General features: G+C 42.4%; 1 protein-coding gene across 5 annotated transcripts in view; it reads left to right on the forward strand.

The window, feature by feature from the left end:
* Positions 1 to 518: 518 nt before the first annotated feature.
* LOC132831360 (RNA binding protein fox-1 homolog 2-like) overlaps positions 519 to 21,091 on the forward strand; it is a 335,115-nt gene continuing 314,542 nt past the window's right edge. For 2 of the 5 annotated variants that reach the window (XM_060849452.1, XM_060849456.1), the window contains exon 1: positions 521 to 1,021. In XM_060849452.1, coding sequence (XP_060705435.1) covers positions 824 to 1,021 — 198 coding nt within the window. In that variant the 5' untranslated portion in view covers positions 521 to 823. Of the gene's footprint in view, positions 1,022 to 21,091 lie in introns of all 5 variants that reach the window. The other 3 variants (XM_060849453.1, XM_060849455.1, XM_060849458.1) reach the window with 2 other exon arrangements.

The raw sequence follows: 21,091 nt of genomic DNA on the forward strand, positions 1-21,091 counted from the left end.
ACCCTGGAATGAAGCCCCTTGACCCTAGGGTGAAGCCCCCTGACCCCAGGGTGAAGCTCCCTGACCCTGGAATGAAGCCCCTTGACCCAAGGGTGAAGCTCCCTGACCCTGGAATGAAGCCCCTTGACCCTGGGGTGAAGCCCCCTGACCCCAGGGTGAAGCTCCCTGACCCTGGAATGAAGCCCCTTGACCCTAGGGTGAAGCCCCCTGACCCCAGGGTGAAGCTCCCTGACCCTGGACTGAAGCCCCTTGACCCTAGGGTGAAGCCCCCTGACCCTGGAATGAAGCCCCTTGACCCTGGAATGAAGCCCCTTGACCCTAGGGTGAAGCCCCCTGACCCTGGAATGAAGCCCCTTGACCCAAGGGTGAAGCTCCCTGACCCCAGGGTGAAGACCCCTCCCCCCGGTTCCGGCCTGTGGGGGGCCCCGCGGGGCTGGGCTGGGCTGGAGCGGGGTTTTGGGGCCGAGCGGCCGCGCACTTCCCGCCTGATTCCGATCTTTCCCGAACATTCCCGAGCGCGCTCCCGCGTGTGCCGGAGTGGGGCGCGCGGGGACGTGGACGTGGACGGGGAGAGTGTGTGTGTCGCGCGCGGCCGATCCGGGTGTTTTTTTTTTAAAGATTGTTTTCCGCTCCCGGTGCAAAGCCTTTCCCCGGGTTTGGCGGCGGCGGCGGCGGAGAGCCTGAGCGCGGGCCTCGGGCACGGTCTCGGAGCCGGAGCCGCCTGTGTCCCGGACTCGGAGTAGACGGTTCCCCTGGCTCCGAGCTCCCTGCCTCCCCGCCCGCTCCCTGCCCGCGCTCTGCTCCCCCTCACCCGGACCGCACCATGGCGGCGGAGGCGGGGGCTACCAGCGGCTTCGGTCCAGGACCCGCTCCCGGACCCGGCCCCGGCGCCGAGCGGATGCTCCGGGGGCTGAAGCGGGACGAGTCCGGAGACCCGGCGGCGGCTGAGGCCAAGAGGCAGCGGCTGGAACCGAACCTGAACCCGGGGGAGAACGGGATGAGCAGCGAGGCCGCGGCTCAGGTAAGGACCCGGGGGGGGGCACATAACTCAGACACCCCTCCCACCCCCCCAAATACTCACTCCCCTCCACATCACCCCGTCCCCCCCACACAAACCCCCATTCCACCCCCACACCCCCCATTCCCTCACCACCCGCCCGTCCCCCCCCACCCCCTGTTCCACCCCACACTCCCCACACCCCACCCACACCCCTCCCACCCCACCCACACCCCTCCCACACCCCTCCCACCCCACATCACCCCCTGCCCCCCCCACACACCCCTGTTCCCCCCCCCACACCCCTGTTCCCCCCATCCCTCCATCTCCCCCACACCCTCGTCCCCAAACTCCCTCCACACCCCTCCGTCCCCCCCCACCCCCCCGTTTCCCCCCACCCCCCACACCCGCCCGTTCCCCCCGTTTCCCCCACCCCCCCGTTTCCCCCCCCCCCACCCCCCCGTTTCCCCCACCCCCCCCCGTTTCCCCCACCCCCCCCCGTTTCCCCCACCCCCCCCCGTTTCCCCCACCCCCCGTTTCCCCCCCCCCCGTTTCCCCCACCCCCCCGTTTCCCCCACCCCCGTTCACCCCCCTTTCCCCCGTTCCCCCCACACACACCCCCGTTCCCCCCACCCCTGTTCACCCCATCCCCCGTTCCCCCCTTTCCCCCGTTCCCCCCCCACACACCCCCGTTTCCCCCACCCCCGTGTCTCCCACACCCCTCCCCGTCCCCCACAACCCCCCCCCCCGTACCCCACAACCCCCCCACCCCCCGTACCCCACAACCCCCCCTCCCCGTACCCCACAACCCCCTGTCCCCATTCTGCCTTGTCCCACGCACACCCCATTCCCTGCACGCACCCCTGTTCTCCCGTCCCTCACACACCCCCGTTCCCCACTCTGTCTTGTTTCCCATTCCCCCCGCTTGTCTCCCACACCCCCAATCCTCCCCCTCCCCACTCGTACACGCAATCCCTACACCCCACCGACAGGCCACGATACCGACGCCCCATGTCACCCCATTCCCCCCGCCCCCACATCGCCCTGTTTCCTCCTCAATTTCCCTTCCCCACCACATTGCCCCCATCTACCCCCACATATTCTCCAGTTCCCCCAACATCTCCTCCACATTCCCCCCTTGCCCGCCACATCCCTGTTCCCCCAACATCCCCCTCACATCCTCTCATTCCCCCCGTTCCCATATCCCCCCTCACCATATCTCCTCCGAATCCCTCCCATACCCCCTGTTCCTCCTCGCATCTCCCCATCTTCCCCCACATCCTTCCATCTCCCCCTCCCCACGAACCCCAAGTATGCCCAAGTCCCCTCCAACATCCCCCCCCGTTCTCCCCCCTTGCATCCCATCTCCCCTCAACCCCCCCCCCCCCCCCCGTCCCCCATCAACCCCCCCCACGTCCCCCATCTCACACCATCTCACTCAGCTGGGACCATTTCAAATATTGTGGAGAGTCTCCCCTATAGGAGTTCAATTTTCTTATAATACTATGTTAGACTAGCTATTACTATTTCAAAATGTATTGTTCAATAGGCAGGTTATTTGAATAAAATGGTCCAAGTGATGCTGCATGTGAATAAATATAGTCCTGTTTTACTGAGATAACACCTCCATTCTAGGGAGAGGACATTTCTTCAGATTTCAGGGAGATCTTGGCTCCGTTATTTGAAACTCTGCTCATTGGCTTATTAAATCCAAGGGAGTTCACGGTTTTTTATTGCAAACCCATAGGTTTAGTGAAAATGGATTTAACAAAACAAGTTGCATTTACAGTATATAGGAACTTTTAATGTGGAAAACTTCCAAGGTGCCAAGACTTATGAGGTATAAATTGAAACCCAACCAAAGGTTCAGATATTGGAATGATTCACTAACTTGTCATGAAGGAGTGGAGAGGGAATGACTTTTGTATGCAGTGAATATTAGACCTTATGGTCTGCATGGTTTCAGGAATTTTTACCAATGGTTTTCCTAAGATAGTTTGGGATGTTTTTAAAAGAAAAGTTATTGGAACAAAAGTTTTTGGAGTAATGGATGAAGTTACTTGGTGGAAGGAGGTGAAAACTTGGTTTCGATGTCCTTGGAGCCAATCAATAAGCACAAAGGTGGTGGATCAATTAGATTTAGCACGTTAAGGATAAAGGCACCAGAGTTTGGATGATCTTAAGTTTATGGAGGCTGAGGTATAAGAGGTCATTTTAAGATAGCATAGATTGGAAACATTAGTGTAAATATTGAAGGGTGCAGGTGAGTGATAATATGGGGGGGTGGGGGGGGAGAAAAGACAAGAAAGACATTTGCAAATTATCGCTATACCGTAATATAAATTGAAAATTATCATCTTTTGTTTAACTGAGCAATTCCAATTAAATCATAATTCAATTAGCAATGAAGCAGTTTGAATCTGAATCCAAAACTCTTTGGTGATTGTATTTAAGGATATTGGGTAGACCAATTAGGACTCCAGTGAGGAGAAATTTCTTCACCCTGAGAGTGTCGAGTGTGAAATTTCTGCCGCAGAAAGCTATTAAGGCCAAAACGTAAAACATTTTCAAGAAGTCGATAAGGCCATAAGATATAGCAGCAGAATTAAGTAATTATATCCATAAAACCATAAGATATAGGAGTGGAAGTAAGGCCATTCGGCCCATCGAGTCCACTCCGCCATTCAATCATGGCTGATGGACATTTCAACTCCACTTACCAGCGTTCTCCCCGTAGCCCTTAATTCCTCGAGACAAAAGAATCTATCAATCTTGGCCTTGAAGACATTTAGCGTCCCGGCCTCCACTGCACTCTGCGGCAATGAATTCCACAGGCCCTCCACTCTCTGGCTGAAGAAATGTCTCCGCATTTCTGTTCTGAATTGACCCCCTCTAATTCTAAGGCTGTGTCCACGGGTCCTAGTCTCAATCAAGTCTGATCCGCACTTGATTCAACCCCATTCTCCTGCCTTCTCCCTGTACTCCTAAGGTTCTCACTTAGTAAGGGGACCATCTGTCTCTGTGTAGAAAGACTAAATGACTTGGCTTCCATGGCCTTCTGTGCCAATGAGTTCCACATATTAACCATCCTCTGGCTGAAGAAATTCCTCCTCAGCCCGGTTCTAAAGAATGGTTCTTTCACTCTGAGGCTATGTGCTCGGGTCCTAGTTTCTGGTGCTAGAAGAAACATCTTCTCCACAGCTATTCTATCTAGGCCTCTTTGTGTTCTGTAAGTTTGAATGAGATTCCCCTGTCATCTTTCTAAACTTTGAGAACAGACCCAAAGCCCTCAATCACACCTCATTTAATAAGATCTTCAGCCTGAAGCCATTCTTGTAGTCCTCCCCTGTACCCTCGCAATGCCATCCTTTCTTGGATAATGGGACCCAGAATTGCTCTGAATATTCCAAATATGGACTGACCAGAGTTTTATACACCCTCAGTAATACAGCTCTGCTTTTGTATTCTAGCCCTCTTGAAATGAATGCTAATGTTGGAAGATTGAGTTAAATCATAGGTATGAGTAAAAGCTGGAACAAGGGATTGGTTAGCTCAGTTGGCTTGTAATGCAGACTAATGCCAGTAGGATGTGTTCCGTTCCTAATTGCCTGAGGTGAATATGAAGGACCCTCATTCTCAATCTCTTCCCTTGACTGAGGAGTGGTGACCTTCAGGTTTAATCACCAATTATCTCCCATAACAGAAGAGCAGTTCTGTAGTCCAGGAAGACTATGGCAACTTAAATTTTTTACTGAATGGCAGAGCAGTGTTAACAGGTTTCATTTTCCTCCTCCTCCCAATTTCTTTGTCTATGTTGAAAGTATGGACACTTTATTCAGCCAAGAGCATTCAGCTCCCCCGATAACCACTGACTATCAATACTCTGCCTTCAGAGTATTCATTGACCCTGCTTCCACGACTCGCTGGGGCAGAGTTCCAAAGGTTTACTATGCTCTGAGGACAAATAATTCACTTTCTATTCGGGGAGTCCCTTTTGAAAATTGTTCTCCACTAATAAGTGCTCTCATAAGGAAAAGCATCATTCAGCAGCCACCCTGGCATATCCTCTCAGGTTTTTTATTTAATATCTCAATAGGTTATTCTAAACTCTGGTGTGACTTTCAAACATTGACCATTTGTTTTAAACTTCAAAAAGCTCTTGATGTGTTCACTATTTTGTAATGACTTATTGAAAGATACTTTTAAGGATTGTTAGGTTTCTTTAAATAAATTAGCAGTTTAACTGAGGTAACAATAAACAAATAACCAACAACCAGGTTGACCAACGTGAGGAGAGTGAAGAGCTACATGCAGTGATCTGAGGAATGTCAACTCTTGTTTTAAAAGCATCTTCCATTTCATCCATGAAAGGAAATGAGGTTAAAAATAAGAGCACATTTTTTGATCTGTTGTTGTTGAAGAGAATTGTACTACGTGTGTAAGACTTCCAAATCGCGAGCTGTGTAGATAGCTGAGTGTATTTTATGACCGTCTCCCTCAGATGGAAAGAAAAATTTGTATTCACTAGAACAGATGAATAATTTGAATTGTATTTGGTGTACAATACTTATAAATTGTGAATTAAATTGTATACAATTGTTGCGAATTGGTATACATGCCGATTGTAATAGCAGTGTGCAAATAGGTAAGTGAATAATGAGAATTGACAAAGAAACTAAAACAAATTGCATGATATACACACAGCTCCTAACAAAATGCACATGGCAAAAATATTAATAGTAAGCTGCAAGATAAGGCTTTAATTTATATGTTCCTGTCTTGAGTTTCTGAATCTGATGTAAATCCTGAAGCGTCCTGACCTGAAAAGTTGACTTTCCTGCTCCTCCGATGCTGCCTGGCCTGCTGTGCCTTTCCAGTTCCACTTTTTGTCAACTCTAATGTAAAGCATGTTAGGTACAGTGTGCACTTCTATTTGTGGTGGCTAATGTACAGATATTTGTGTGCAAGACCTCAAACATCAGAGGAAAATAGCCAATCAACCTCTTTTGAATCAGATTGGTTGGTTGAGAGGAGAATATTTATTAAGGTTTTGGGGAATCCTCTTGGTCTTATAAGACCATGTGCTCTTCAATGTCGAGCCATCGATTTAACAAAATACGGCCTTGGTTTAATGTGTGAGTAAACTATAGCGTATCTGATACAGGCTCCCTGTTGATTGATATTTATTCGGTAAAGATATTGAGGGAACCAAGGCAAATAAACTAATTAACAGTGATTGTCTTGAATGGTGGAACAGGCATGAGGGGCTGAATGGCTAACTCCTCTTCCCATTTGTTCTATTCTACACTGTTAATATAGGTGGTGTGATAACTCCTGGAATAAAAGTTTGTGTTGACCCTCTGACTTTAATGTGCAACCATCTATGAGAATATAGGAGGCATGGTTAGTGAGCTTACAGATGACACCAAAATTAATACTATAGTGGACAGTGAACAAAGTTACCTAAGAGTGCACTGGGATCTTGATCAATTGGGCCAGTGAGTCAAGGAATGTCAGGTGGATTTTAATTTAGATTTTAAAAATTGCAACATCTTATTTAAGACAAACTCGGGTAGAACTTACACAGTAAATGGTAGGGCCCTGGGGAGTTTTATGACACAGCCCTGGGGGTGCAGATATATAGTTCCTTGAAAGTGGTGTCACAGGTAGACAGGGTGGTGAAGAAGGTGTTTGGCATGCTTTCCTTCATCAATCAGATCATTTAGTATTGGAGTTGTGACATTATGTTACAGCTGTACAAGACATTGGTAAGACCACACTTGCAGTATTGTGTAAAATTCTGGATGTCCTGTTATAGGAAGGATGTTGTTATACTGCTAAGGCTGCAAAAAAGATTTGCAAGGATGTTCCTGAAACTGCAAGGTTTGAGTTATAAGGAGAAACTGGGAAAGGGTGGGACTTTTTTTTCCCCCTGAAGGGTAGGAGGCTGAGGAGTGAGTGACCTCATAGAGACTTATAAAATCACAAGGACATAGAAAGCTGAATAGCCAAGATTTTTTCTCCCCAGACTAGGGAGTTAAAAACTAGAGTGCATAGGTTTAAGATGAGAGGGAAGAGATTTTAAAATGGCTCTGAGGAGCAACTTTTTCGACACAGTGGTGCGTAAATGAAATGACCTGCAAAGGAAGTGATAGAAGTGAATATAATTACAACATTTAAAAGGCATTTGGACAAGTATATTTGGGGGATATGGGCCAAATACAGGCAAATAGGACTAGTTCAGTTTAGGAAACCTGGTCCGCAAGGACACGTTGGGCTGAAGAGGCTGTTTCCATGCTTTATGTCTCTGTCTCTATCCAAATCAAACTGACAGTGTCAACAAGGGCATTTAATAGAAACAGGATATAGGAGTAGGAGTAGGCCACTAGGCCTTTCAAGCCTGCTGTGCCAATTGATATGATCATGGCTATCCATTATCCTTACTCTGTGACCCAGTCATCAAAAACATCCTTCCTGTACCTTCTTGAAGAAAGTTCTTAGCTTATCACTTTAAACCGTGCCTAACCACAAGTGCTTCAATCCAGTTCAAAATACTCCAGGCAGACCAAGTTGTAAAGATAGGCTTATGTACAACAACAGCTTGCATTTATAAGGTACCTTTTAATGTACAAAAATATTCTCAGAAATGTAATCAGACAAACATTGTCACTAAGTCAAAGGAAGTATTAAGAGGGCTGCCATAATCTGCATTAAAATAGTTGCCTTTTAAAGAAAGGGTGAGGTGGGAAGTTTTGGGATGGAATTCCAGAGTTTAGAAGGTTGATGGCTGAAGACACAACTGACTGAAATCCTAAGGCTGTTGGTTCCATAATTTTCACTTGGCAGCAGATAGCTAGAAAGTATTTTTGATATTACGTAATCTTAAGTAAATTATTGGTACACATGTTCAAGGAAAATTTTCAATTAAATAAACCACTTGACGATTCTAATCTCCAGTAAGCACCATATATCTGCAAATTAAAACGACAGGTTGCATCATAGTGAGGAATTAAAATTGTTGTAGCAGTGAAAGGGAGAAGCTGGAGGTAAAATGACTGAATTCTATCCTATTTATGAGCATGTCAGAAATCACTTGACAACTAAACAGATAACTGGATAAAGAAATTTCCAAGTTGTTAGGCAACATGGTTGGCATAATCTAGTTGGAGCAAAAGCTCTGTTTCCATGTTGTGAGACTGTGTAATGGAAACTAAAATGTTACATTACCTTGTTCATTGTATACCAGAGGCAGCTGGCAAGCACTCGTGAAAAGATGTATGTTGAAGCACTCTGAGCACTTGACACTATATTTTGAGGAGTTATATTTTTATTGTCACTGGGCTATTGTAAATTCTAGGCTATGGTGCTGTAACCAGTACGACAAGTGGCATATTTATTTATATCTTCTGTTGAATTAAGGGCGTTCACTCCCTCTAATACTCACCACTCCTCAATCAACATGTCGGAAGCCCTTAGAACTCTGAATGAGTGTGCACAAACTACCACAATTGCACTTCAGACACTAGTCTTTGTGAACAACAGCACTGGAGTTCAGCTGATATATGTGCCATGTGGCATATATTAAATTGTAATATGTTAGTATTCCAAATACTGAAAAAGTACAATTACAGATTCAAGATTTATGGTGAAGCAAAGGCACGTATGTCAGGAAGTAGTTACATAATGTCGGAAAGCTGGTTACTGATCTGATTTGCACAATCCCAGCTAAAGCAGCTTTGTCCATTCTAAACTCGATAAGCAGCCATGAAACAAGCTTTATCTACTATGATCTTGAGTGGATTAAACCAGGGAGTGTTGTGATGCAAATCTCAGCCAATTTATGAGGTACATTAAAAGGCAGACATCCCCATAGCAAATGGGGAAACTGCCAAGTTACTGAGCAGGTTTCTATAATAAAATCACGGGAAATAATTACTGTTGCTTCAGTTTTGGTTTTCTGAGCAAGACAGTTAACCTTTCCTTGTAACAGACTACGTGCCTGTTAGCTGAGGCTGTATAAAATTATGTAAATAGCATGCTGGCTTCATGACCACTCAAATACTAATCCTGGAACTACCCAAAGTTTTCATTACTGCCACCAAATAATACTTTATTGTATTTTCAAGAACTTTGTGGAAGAGTGGGGGTTAGATATCTCTTACATAGACCATCAACAACTTATTTCCTGTGGCCAGATTACCCTCAACTGGGTCTTAAAATAACATTGTTGAGATCATTTAACAAAAACACTATCTGCCCACAGCAAATTGGATTTTCACTAGAATTCAATAAGGTAAGTTGGAAACACAATAGCCTTCGGGAGAACAAGGGCAGCGGTGAAGGTGGCACTGGACTTGCAAAACCGCATTGTTTTTTTTCATTTAACCTATTTTTCTAATCAGCCTGTTCAGAGATGTGGTTACACACCTCCAGCGCAGGTAGGACTGGAGCGTGGGTTTTTCAGTCCAGTGATAGTGATACGACCACTGCATTGTTAATTACGTGCCTGAATATTTGGATGTGAATTTAATAATCAAATCATTAATGATAACATGTTGGAAGGAAGAATATGACTCAGTTAATAAGCTTTAAGATTATTTAACATATACTTTATAAGTAAAGCCAAAGAAAGGACCACTTTCCAGTCAGTGTAGCACATCCCTCCAGTATTCTTGACTCTTCCATTGTAGATTCAATACGTTTGAACATTGTCATGGTTTTCATCCTCACCCCTTGCAAAGAACATCTCCCAAAATTTACTTTACATCAAATTAACTCTTGCTAGCCTGAGTGCAACAGCCATGGTAGCTCTGTGTTCTCAGCTGCACGCTTTCCAGGGTTCTCACTGGATAATGATTAGTACTGGTAATTGAATTTTATGCCCAACTGCCAATCTACAGAGACCAGATGATTTAACTTCAAATCTCTGGTCTGTGTAGTTTGTTAAAAGGAGTATTATAAGGCAAAGTGTGATGCCAAGCTGTAAAAGAGACATTAAGTGAAATGATTAAAGCCGCTATAAGGGGTGGACTTTAAAGACGTCTTAAAGGACTTTTAAAGTCAGGTGGCTGACTGCGTGGGGCTGACTCTGCACATTCTCACCATGTCTGCATGGAATTCCTTCCAAGTGCTCTGGTTTCCTCCCATAGTCCAGGGGTGTGCATGCTAGGTGAATTAGCTATGAGAAATGCAGGGTTACCAGGATAGGATAAGGGGGTGGGTCTGGGAGGGTCAGTGTGGCCTCAGTGGGCTGAGTGGCCTACTTCTATTCTGTACGGATTCTGTGATTCTATTAGTAAGGGTTACGGGTTGTGATTGTAAACAGAAAACCTGGCTAATTTAAGAAAAAAAAATCCTTAAAGAAGCTGAAGGTTGTGCAGGCCAGTTGCCCATAATACCTGAAGCTTCCTGTAGATTTTTTTAAGCAAAGTTTATGCAAGAATGTCATGTAATAGCAAAGTGCCGCATAATGTGTTAACAATATTGAAACTCATAGAATTAAACAGGCAGGGGCTGCGTGGATATAAAATTGACAAAGGAGTGAAAGACAGGGTGAGGGGAGAGACCATGTTTGTGAAAGTGGTTCTCCCAGGAAAAGACTAACCCGTGTCACATTGGGTGTGCTGATGCTTGTGATATCCCCCCAAATGCAGGATATTCAGCCACAGAATTTATGCTGTTAAACAGTTACCTTCCAGAGTGCAACAAAGTATGTCCAGAGTTAATGTTGGGATCACTTTTTATTTGTACAAGTACACTACCTCAAATCCAGTGATTTGAAAACCAGCTGTGATTGCAAACCTCATTCTTTCTGAACTGGCCCTGTGAAAATTTTGAATGAGTGAAGGAAGTTACTTATTGTGTGTGTGTTTGGGGTGGAGAGGGCGTGCTGCTGTGTCAGTGTGGTGAATATTTATCTGCATTGACGAGAAAGCTACACTTTAGTGTATATTCTAAAGGAGTTGTTCTCTTCAATGTGTCCCCTGTTTATTGAATTGAACTTCTGATTTTTATTTTCCTTGCAGCAATGAAGCTGTGTCCCCCCCCAAATCCCCGGCCCTTCACTCCCTAGCAATATTTTAAATCCAGCTGAGCCTGCAACTCTGCCTCCCTTACCTTATGAGTGAAGACAACTGATTGTTTTACCAGATCTGGTTGAGATTGTTGACAATGATTAGGATTTCAATGAAGTCACTGATGTGACTAAGAATGTTAAACTCGCTCAGGAAGACTTTGGAATCTGGTTAGCTAGACTACTTACCTGTGTATTGAAATTAGGATCAAGGCATATGTCTATTTTTGCGACAGCTTTGAGCTTTATAGCTACTAAGGCCATCCAAATGGAAGTCTACAGGCTTGGCTTAACACCTTCAAATTTCGTGAAGTTGCCACCTATTCCAAGTCAGTCAGATCACATAGCATTATTAAATAGTCCTGTTCAAATGGTTTTCATTTTTAATATTTCAGTTTGATCTTTACTAATTGTAAGCAAATTGTACTCATGTAGAGACATTGTAAAAAAAATGGAAGAGTTAATAAATCCAATGTTTGAAAATGGAAGAGTTAATAAATCCAATGTTTGAAAATTGAATTAATACTAGCAGAAACATAGCCATTAGCATTCATATCATTTGGTTTTGTTTGTTTGCTATTTACTGAATCGAGGAGTTCCAAAATCCAATGGAGATTCAGTCCTGAAGTTACTGAGTTTGAGATGCTTTATCTGTTAATGGCATTTTAAAAATATTTTTGAGTATGGGGCATCATTTCGAAGCATTCCACTTAGACTATATTTGTGAAGTGAACCAGGAGACTTTGGGAAGGTAGAGACTGGTGAAATGGGGAGCCATGTGGTGGGTGAAGTTGAGCGCAGAGAAGTGTGAAGTGATTTATCTTGGTAGGAAGAATGAGGAAAGGAATATAATTTGAGTGTGCAATTTAAAGGGGAGCAGGAACACAGACTTGGGGATGCATGTACATAAATTCTTGTATGTTGGCAGGGTATATCTCAGCTGTGTCTTTTAAGAAAAACATATAGAATCAATAGCTTTCTGAATAGAATATAAATAAGCAGTTTTTTTTACCCAAAGAGGACAGAATGTACAAAAACAGAAAAATGGGGTCAAAAGAGAGAAAATGGTAAAAAGGGAAATGAATGACTCGTTAATTAAATGCATGCAGTACAGTATTCGGAATAAAATAAATGAATTAATAGCACAAAACATGTTAATAAGTATGATCATTCAGCAACTGTAGAAACTTGGTTATAAGGAGCTCTAAACTCTAAACTAAATATTTATAGTTGTGTGATGTTTTGGAAGGATTGACTGGAAGGAAAGGGTGTTGGGCTAGTTTAGTATTGGATGGAACAAGTATGATAACAAGAAATGATCTTGGAATTTAAGATGCAGAATCAGTATTGGTGGAGATAAGAAATAACAAGGTGAAGAAGGAAAGTCACATTGGTAGAGATGCCACAGGGAAGAATTCATAGAGTGTATTTGGGACAATTTCCCAGAATAATATTAGATTAGATTCCCTACAATATGGAAATAGGCCCTTCGGTCCAAAAGTCCACACCGACCCTCCGAAGAGTAACCCACCCAGACCCACTCCTCTACCCTATCTTTCCCGTGACTAATGCACCTAACACTACAGGCAATTTAGCATGGCCAATTCACCTGACCTGCACATTGTTAGATTGTGGGAGGAAACTGGCGCAGCCAGAGGAAACCCTTGCAGACACAGGGAGAATATGTAGACCCCATAAAGACAGTTGCCTGAGGTGGGAATCCAACCCAAGTTCCTGACGCTGTGAGGCAGCAGAGCTAACCACTGAGCCACAATGCCACCCTAAAGATTGGAATCCGTACAGTGTGGAAACAGACCATTTGGCTCAACAAGTCCACACCGACCCTCCAGTGAGTAACCCACCCAGACTCATTTCCCTCTGACTAATGCACCTAACACTACGGCCAATTCACCTAACCTGCACATCTTTGGATTGTGGGAGGAAACCAAAACAACCGGAGGAAACTCAGGCAGACACTAGACAAATGTGCAAACTCCACACACAGTTGCCCAAGGCTGGAGTCAAACCCGTGTCCCTGACACTGAGGCTGCAGTGCTAACCACTGAGCCACCGTACTCTTTGTTGTAGATTCAACCAGGGATCAGACCTTTTGGGTCTAATGATACGTAATTTATGTGTGATAAGTGATCCCTAAAAAAAAGTGACCATAACATGGTAGAATTTAGCATTGAGTTTGAGAGTGAGAAACTGGAGTCAGAAATGACAGTGTTAAACTTAAATGAGGTAATTACATGGGAATGAGGGCAGAGCTAGCTGGAATGGATGAGGAAAGTTGAGCAGCAATGCTGTTTGAGGAATAATGCAGACGGTTAAGAAAATAGTTCATGGCTTACAATGAAAGTATATACCAGTAAGAAAGGAGGATTTCATGATCGCTCTTTTCGTGGACTCAGCTCCCTCCACTTACTCATCTGCTGATCATATCTCTTCATTCCTTTACTGTTCAAAAATATATCAATCTTTGCCTTAAAAACATTCAGTGAGGTAACCTCAACTGCTTCACTGGGAAGGGAATTCCACAGATTCACAACCGTCTGGGTAAACAAATTCCTCCTCAACTCGGTCCGAAATATGTTTCGTCTTATTTTAAGGCTCTGCCTTCTAGTTCTAGTTTCACATGCTAGGGGTCAAACACCTCCCTGCTTCTATCTTACCCATTCACTTATAATTTTAAATGTTTCTTTAAGATTTCCTCCCTCATTATTCTAAGTTCCAATGCATATGGTCCCAGTCTACTCAATCTCTCCTCATAAGCCAAGCCTCTCAACTCTGGAATCGACCTAGTGTACCTCCTCTGCACCCTCTCCAATCCTCGTACTTCCTTTAGCAAGCAAGGAGACTATACTTAAGGAGTAGCCTTACCAGCACCCTATATAGCTGCAGAGTAACTTCCCTGTTTTTGAACTTCATCCCTCTAGCAATAAAGGACAAAATTTCATTTGCTGCCTTTATTTCCTGCAAGCCAACTTTTTGTGAATGATGCACAAGGACACCAAGGTCCCTCTGCACAGCAGCATGCTGCAATTTTTCACCATTTAAATAATAGTCCATTTTGCTGTTATCCTGACCAAAATGGATGACTTCACATTTACCAACATTGTACTCCATCTGCCAGGCCCTTGCCCACTCACTTAAACTGTCTGTATCCCTCTGCAGATTTTCAGTGTCCTCTGCAGACTTTGAGACACCACACTTGGTCCCTGACTCCAAATTATCGATGTAAATTATAAACAATTGCAATCCCAACACTGATCCTTGAGGTGCACCATTAGTGCCAACCAGAAAAGTACCCATTTATCCCCACTCTTTCCTTTCTGTTAGTTAACCGATCTTCCATCCATGCTAATACTTTATCCATTACGCTGTGTGCCTTTATCTTATGCAGCAGCCTTTTTTGCGCCACCTTGTTGAATGCCTTCTGGAAATCCAGATGCACCCACATCCATCATTTCCCCATTCTCTACCATGCTCATAATGTTCTCAAAGAATTCCAGTAAATTAGCTAAACATGACTTGCCTTTCATGAACCCATGCTGTATCTGTCTGACGAGACAGTTTCTATCCAGATGTCTCACTGTTTCTTGATAGATTCAAGCAATTTCCCCACTACAGAAATTAAACTAAGAGACCTACAGTTACCTGCCTTTTGTCTATCTCCTTTTTTAAACAGTGCTGTCACGCTTGCTGTTTTCCAATCTGCTGGAACTGTTCCAGATTCCAGCAAATTTTGGGAAATTAGCATGAGTGCATTTGCTATTTCTCTGCACCATCCCTTTTAGTATTCTGGGATGCATTCCATCAGGGCCAGGAAACTTGTCTGCCTTTAGCCCCATTAGCTTGCCCAACACTATCTGTTTAGTGATAATGATCATTTCTTGGTCCTCAACTGCAATAGCCTCCTTGTCACCAATTATTGCCGTGTTATTTGTGTCATTCACTGTGAAGACCCATACAAAGCACCTGTCAACGCCTTGGCAATTTCCTCATTTCCCATGATTAACCCCCCCCCCCCCCCCTTCTTGTGCTCTAAAGGACCACTTCCATTTTATGTATTTGTAGAAACATTTGATACTTGTTTTTATATTCTGAGCTAGTTTACTTATACTCTATCTTACCTTTATTTGTAGCTTTTTTTTGTGGCTTTCTGTTAACCTTTAAAATTTCCCAATCCTCAAGTTTCCCACTAATCTTTGCCACTTTATGCATTGACTTTCAGTATGATACCTCCTTTATTTCCTTAGCTATTCGTGGCTGATTATCCCTTAAAATGGAAAGAAAAGTGTAGCAAAAATTAATCATAAACCAGTAGAAAGTCCTAAAAACCAAAAAAAAGGACCAAAACGGAATAGAGGGGGAGAAAATAAGATTACACTGTAAACGTGCAAGAAATATCAAGGCGCAAAACAAAAGATTCTTTACATATATGATTGGGAGATGCTGGTGTTGGACTGGAGTGTACAAAGTTAAAATCACACAACACCAGGTTATAGTCCAACAGGTTTAATTGGAAGCACTAGCTTTCAGAGCACTGCCCCTTTATGAGGTGGAAGGAGCAGTTCTCTGAAAGCTAGTGCTTCCAATTAAACCTGTTGGACTATAACCTGGTGGTGTGTGATTTTTAACTTTTTACAGATATGAAAAGGGAAAAGAGAGGCCCAAGTGAGCACAAGTCCATTGGAGAATGTGAATGGAGAAATAATGGAAATAGGAAATGGCTAAGGATTTGAAAAAATAATCTGTATCGGTCTTTAAGAAAATATTCAAGAATCAAGGAACAATAGGGAGAGAGGAAATAAATACAATAACCATCACTCAGATAAAAGTATTAGGGAAAGTAAAATGGGTTCTAAAGACCAATATTAATCATCTTATGGAAAGGTCCCCTGGACCTGATGGGATGTATCCTAGAATATTAATGGACATAGCTATAGACATAGTGGATGCATTCGTAATTTTCTAAGAATGGTTAGATTCTGGGCAAGTGTTGTAGGATTGGAAAATTGTCAATGAAACATCCTTCCTCAAAAAGGGAAGGGGACAAAAGACTAACTACAGGCCAGATAGCCTAACATCTGCTTTTGGAAAATATTAGGGAGTGGATTAAAAAAGATACAAGAGCAAAGCATTTAGAAAGGCAAACTGTAATTAAGTGGAGTCAGCATGTCGTGATGAATGGGAAATCATGCCTGACAACCTTATTAGAATGAGAGGTAACAAGCAAGATAGATAAAGGGGATGCAGTTAATGAAATGTGTCTGAATTTCCAGAAGCTCTTTTGATAAGGTACCATATGTTCGCCTACTTCGTAAGAGAGGAGCCTGTGGTGTTGGAGAAGAATATTAGCAAGGATAGAAGATTGGCTAACTAATAGAGAGGCATTTTTAGGATGGCATCCTGTAATTGGTGGGACACCACCAGGATCAGTACTGTAGCTACAATTATTTATAATGTGTTTAATGGCTTCGATAAGGGAAGTGATTATATTATAGCCAAATTTGTGGATAATGCACAAATAAGGTGGGAAAGGGAGAGTTGAGGATGATGTAAGGAGTCTGCAAAGTGATATAGACTGATTAAGTGAGCAGGAAAAAAAAACTTGGCAGATTTAATATCATGTGGGAAATATGAGGTTATATGCTTTGACAGGAAAAATAGAGAAACTGAATATTTAAATGAAAAAGACTGCAGCACTCTACTGCGCAGAATTAGAGTCATAGAGATGTACAGCACGGAAACAGACCCTTCGGTCCAACCCGTTCATGCCGACCAGATATCCCAACACAATCTTGCCCTACCAGCCAGCACCCGGCCCATATCCCTCCAAACCCTTCCTATTCATATACCCATCCAAATGCCTCTTAAATGTTGCAATTGTACCAGCCTCCTCCACATCCTCTGGCAGCTCATTCCATACATATACCACCCTCTGCGTGAAAAAGTTGCCCCTTAGATCTCTTTTATATCTTTCCTCTCTCACCCTAAACCTATGGACACACTTTCCTCATTCCTGAAGAAGGGCTTATGCCCGAAACGTTGAATTTCCTGTTCCTTGGATGCTGCCTGACCTGCGCTTTTCCAGCAACACATTTTCAGCATAAATTGCAAAAATCTACAATACAACTCCAGGTAATAGGGAAGGCAAATGGAATGTTGACTTGTGTTTCAAAGGGTTTGGATAATCAAAATAGGAAGTTCTGCTAAAACTTAACAAAGAAAATATTGATTGATATTGGAAGAGAATTTTTCGTGTGTCTGAATTAGGAAGAGAATTTTCTTATCACCTGTTTCGATAACCAGAAAGCACAGATTGAAGGTATTTGGTAAAAGAGACAGATATAACATGCACTGAATTTTATATGCTTTGAGCTACGATCTGTAATGTGCAGCCTGAATGGGCAGTGGAGACAGAGTCAGTAGCTTTTAAAAAGAACATGGATAAATACTTGAAATGTAAATTATTCAGGCTGCGAAGAATGTGCAGGGTAGACAAGGTAATTTGACAGAATAGATTTTGCTGCTGCATTCTGATTATTTTGACAGATGTATACAGCTTAAATATTGCAAATTGTCAATTTTGTCATCCAGTTTGTGTTAATCCAAATCTCTGTGTCATGTCTTTTGCTTCTTCTTTCTTAAACTGTTGGCAATGTCATCGTTCAAATATAATATTAAACCTGGGACCTTAGTTGTTTATTTAAATCTTTTTATTAATGACCCAAAACTAAACTTGACTAGCTACATAAGTACTGTGGCTATAAGAGTAGGTCAGAGACCAGGAATCTAGTAACAAGTAACTTAGCATCTGGCTCTCCAAAGCTTATGCACCATTAAGGCAAAGTCATACATCTCACTTGCCTGGAGAGTGCAACATTTGAGGCTTTACACCATCCAGGACAAAACAACCTCCTTGATTGGTACCACAACCACAAGCATTCACACTCTCCACCAACAATGCTCAGTAGCAGTAGTATATACCATCTACAAGATGCACTGCAGAAATTCTAAGAGATCCTTAGCACCTTGCAAACCCATAAAATAAAATAGCTGTGGATGTTGGAGATCTGAAATAAAACCAGAAAGTGCTGTTTACTCTCCACTCATTTTTTATCCTTTAAACCCATGACCGCTTGCATTGAGTGGGACATAGCAGCAGATGCATGGAGCACAACCAGCTGGAAGTTCCCCTCCAAGTCAGTCACTGTTCTGACTTAGAAATATGTCACTGTTTCTTTAGTGTGACTGGCATAAAATCCTGGAACTCCTTCCCATGCAACATTGTTGGTCTGCATACATAACTGGACAAACGGTTCAAGAAGGCAACTCACCACTATCTTCTGAAAGGTAACTATGGACAGTACAATAAATGGTCACTCCCCAAAACATCCTGTGAATGAGTAGTATTACAAAATGGCTTTAGTGCATAAAGTGGGAATAGTGAAGGTACGAGTGTATTTTTAGCAGTGCAGACTTAGTGGGCTGAAGGGCCTCTCTTGTATGATTTTGATTCTGTGAAAGTGGTTGTAAATGAAAACCTCCTACTGCCCTCATCAAAATTCTACTCTTGACCAATGCTATCGAAAAATATTACGTTGAAATAAATGATGTAATGTTTCTGAAATCAGACAAAATTCTGTTTATTTGAGAGCAGCTGATTTAAAACAAAGGGATTGAAGAAAGAGGGAAATTGGTAATAAATTCTGGCTATAGATGTCTAGGTAACTGTATAATGGTCTAACTGACCTGTGTTTTTTCAGCATCTTCTGTTCTTGTAATGAGCCATTCATATTATTAACCCTTTAGATTAATTTGTCTGCATGTAATAATCAACAGAACAGTGACCAAAATGTAACCCAAAATCCTATGCAAGAATGAATAAACAAAATAGATATTTTCTAATTAACCTTTTCAGACATTATATTGTACACCTCTTGAACAGGGGACTTGAACCTAGCCTCCTGACTTGGAGGTTAGGACATTACCTCTGTGTGACAAGAGCCCTCTGAACAAGCAAAATATAAAACGAAACCCAATTCACTTGCAGTGACATCAATTCACATCAACAGAATAACAGGGGAGCTCCTCAGTCTCTGAATAATAGGATGTTTCTCATCCACTTAAATAGACAAGCGTCTGTTTTAAACAAAAAACAAAATTGCTGGAGAAACTGAGCAGGTCTGACAGCATCTGTGGAGAGAAAGGAGGGTTAATGTTTTGATTCCATTGACCCTTACAAAACTGATTTCTGTTTTTGTTTCAGATCTTCAGCATCTGCAGTTCTTTGTTTTATTTTAGTGTAACCCTCAATTTACTGTTCGAAAGATAACACTTCTGGAAAAAAATGCTAACTGACTATTTATAATCTGGGACATCCAGAGACTAGGAAGGCTACCATATAATCACAGCCCTTTCTTGATAATCCTCCTTCAATAGTGGACAAATGTCATGCTGTTTTTTTTGGGCTTTTGGAGCTAACACTCATTGCTTTGTCTCCAAATCCTTTTGAAGTCAAATTTATCAATGTGCAATTGCTGATCTTTTGAAAATCAATTGGGTTTCTCACACTATGGTACATTTACTTCAACTTTCCTTAGTTGTTGAAGTCTACTTGTTCTATCGTTGTGCCTGACTGGTGCGTATTTGTCTTAGATCAAATTAAATTTAATTAGATTATGACATTTGTTTTTTAAATGTGATTTACTTCACTTAACATTACTAGAAGATAAGATCTTGATTCAATCACCAGCAGATTACCTTCCAGATCATTGAGCAGTCTTAATTTGAAATAGTTTAAATCATCTTAAACGAATATCAATTCCTACCTTTTAATAATTAAGCTTTTGATTCTGCCATGTTCAAAACCATCCAATCTGTACCAGCCTGGTTTAGTCTTAAGGTGTGAATTACACATTAAATCAGCACCATGATCTAAACCAACTCATCATTCCATTTGAGAGTTCTCCCTTTCTGAAAACAGATAATAAATGTACCCGTTTAGGTACTTTTTGGATAGATTGTATGCTGTTTACAGGGAGTAGAGTAATGGCTAATAGAATCTTACAGATAATTCTAAACTGGATGTTTCAATTACAAATCATGATTTGCTTTTAGGAGTGAAATGTGTTGAGAAGTCAACGTGAAAGAAGTTTGGAGAATGAATGAGATGTGGAAATACCAGTACTTATTGAGCCCAAGTACATAACCTTCTACTTCCTGTGCTTCTCTATCTGGATGAAGCGCACACTGACCTGTTGAAAATAGTTTTCCTGCTAATCCAAGTGATGTCATTGCATTGTAATTGTGAATTAGTGACTCAGTGGAATAAAATCATTATGTAGGCAGGCTGTGTCAACAGACTGAAGAATTCAAAGCAATTCAGAATTTTAGGTACCATGCAGATGCATATTTGCCATGGGTAATGTTTGTAGTTGTTATAAATCCAGTTACGTTGAAGCAAATACCAGTGTCTTCAACATAATATAAAGTCAGCAAAGGAAATTATTTTCAAAGTGATTGTAAATCTGTAAAAGTGCAGTTTCAGCAGTTTTTAAAATTTAAATTTTGTGCATTTTTTCAGTAATTAGAATTCTAGGGAGGCAAATATTTGACAACTTTATTTTGTAAAGAATTCCTGTGCTTAGAGGAGAAGAATGGCAGGAAACTTTGGAGAAATGCTTTGAACGCCCAACAAATGTGCACGCAGGCTGTGTTGGGGTGGGTGGGGTATACACGTTTGATTCTGCACATTGAAATTTATTTCTTATCACTAATCTTCTATCCATTTTCTGAGGTTTTTGACTCTGATCATTCTCTACTGCCTTGTCCAGCAGATTGTTCTCTTTGTGATACCAGCTATTGGCAAATTGATTATGGTCATCTATCTAAACTGACTCAGGATGTTTCTCCCCCATGACACCCATATGAATGGTTGAGCTGGGTTATGAGCAGGAATGGTCACCCGTGCTCCCCACTTCCTTACAAGCTCCAATCAAATGTTCCTATTG

Source organism: Hemiscyllium ocellatum, chromosome 33, assembly GCF_020745735.1.
Source record: "Hemiscyllium ocellatum isolate sHemOce1 chromosome 33, sHemOce1.pat.X.cur, whole genome shotgun sequence".
NCBI lineage: Eukaryota > Metazoa > Chordata > Chondrichthyes > Orectolobiformes > Hemiscylliidae > Hemiscyllium > Hemiscyllium ocellatum.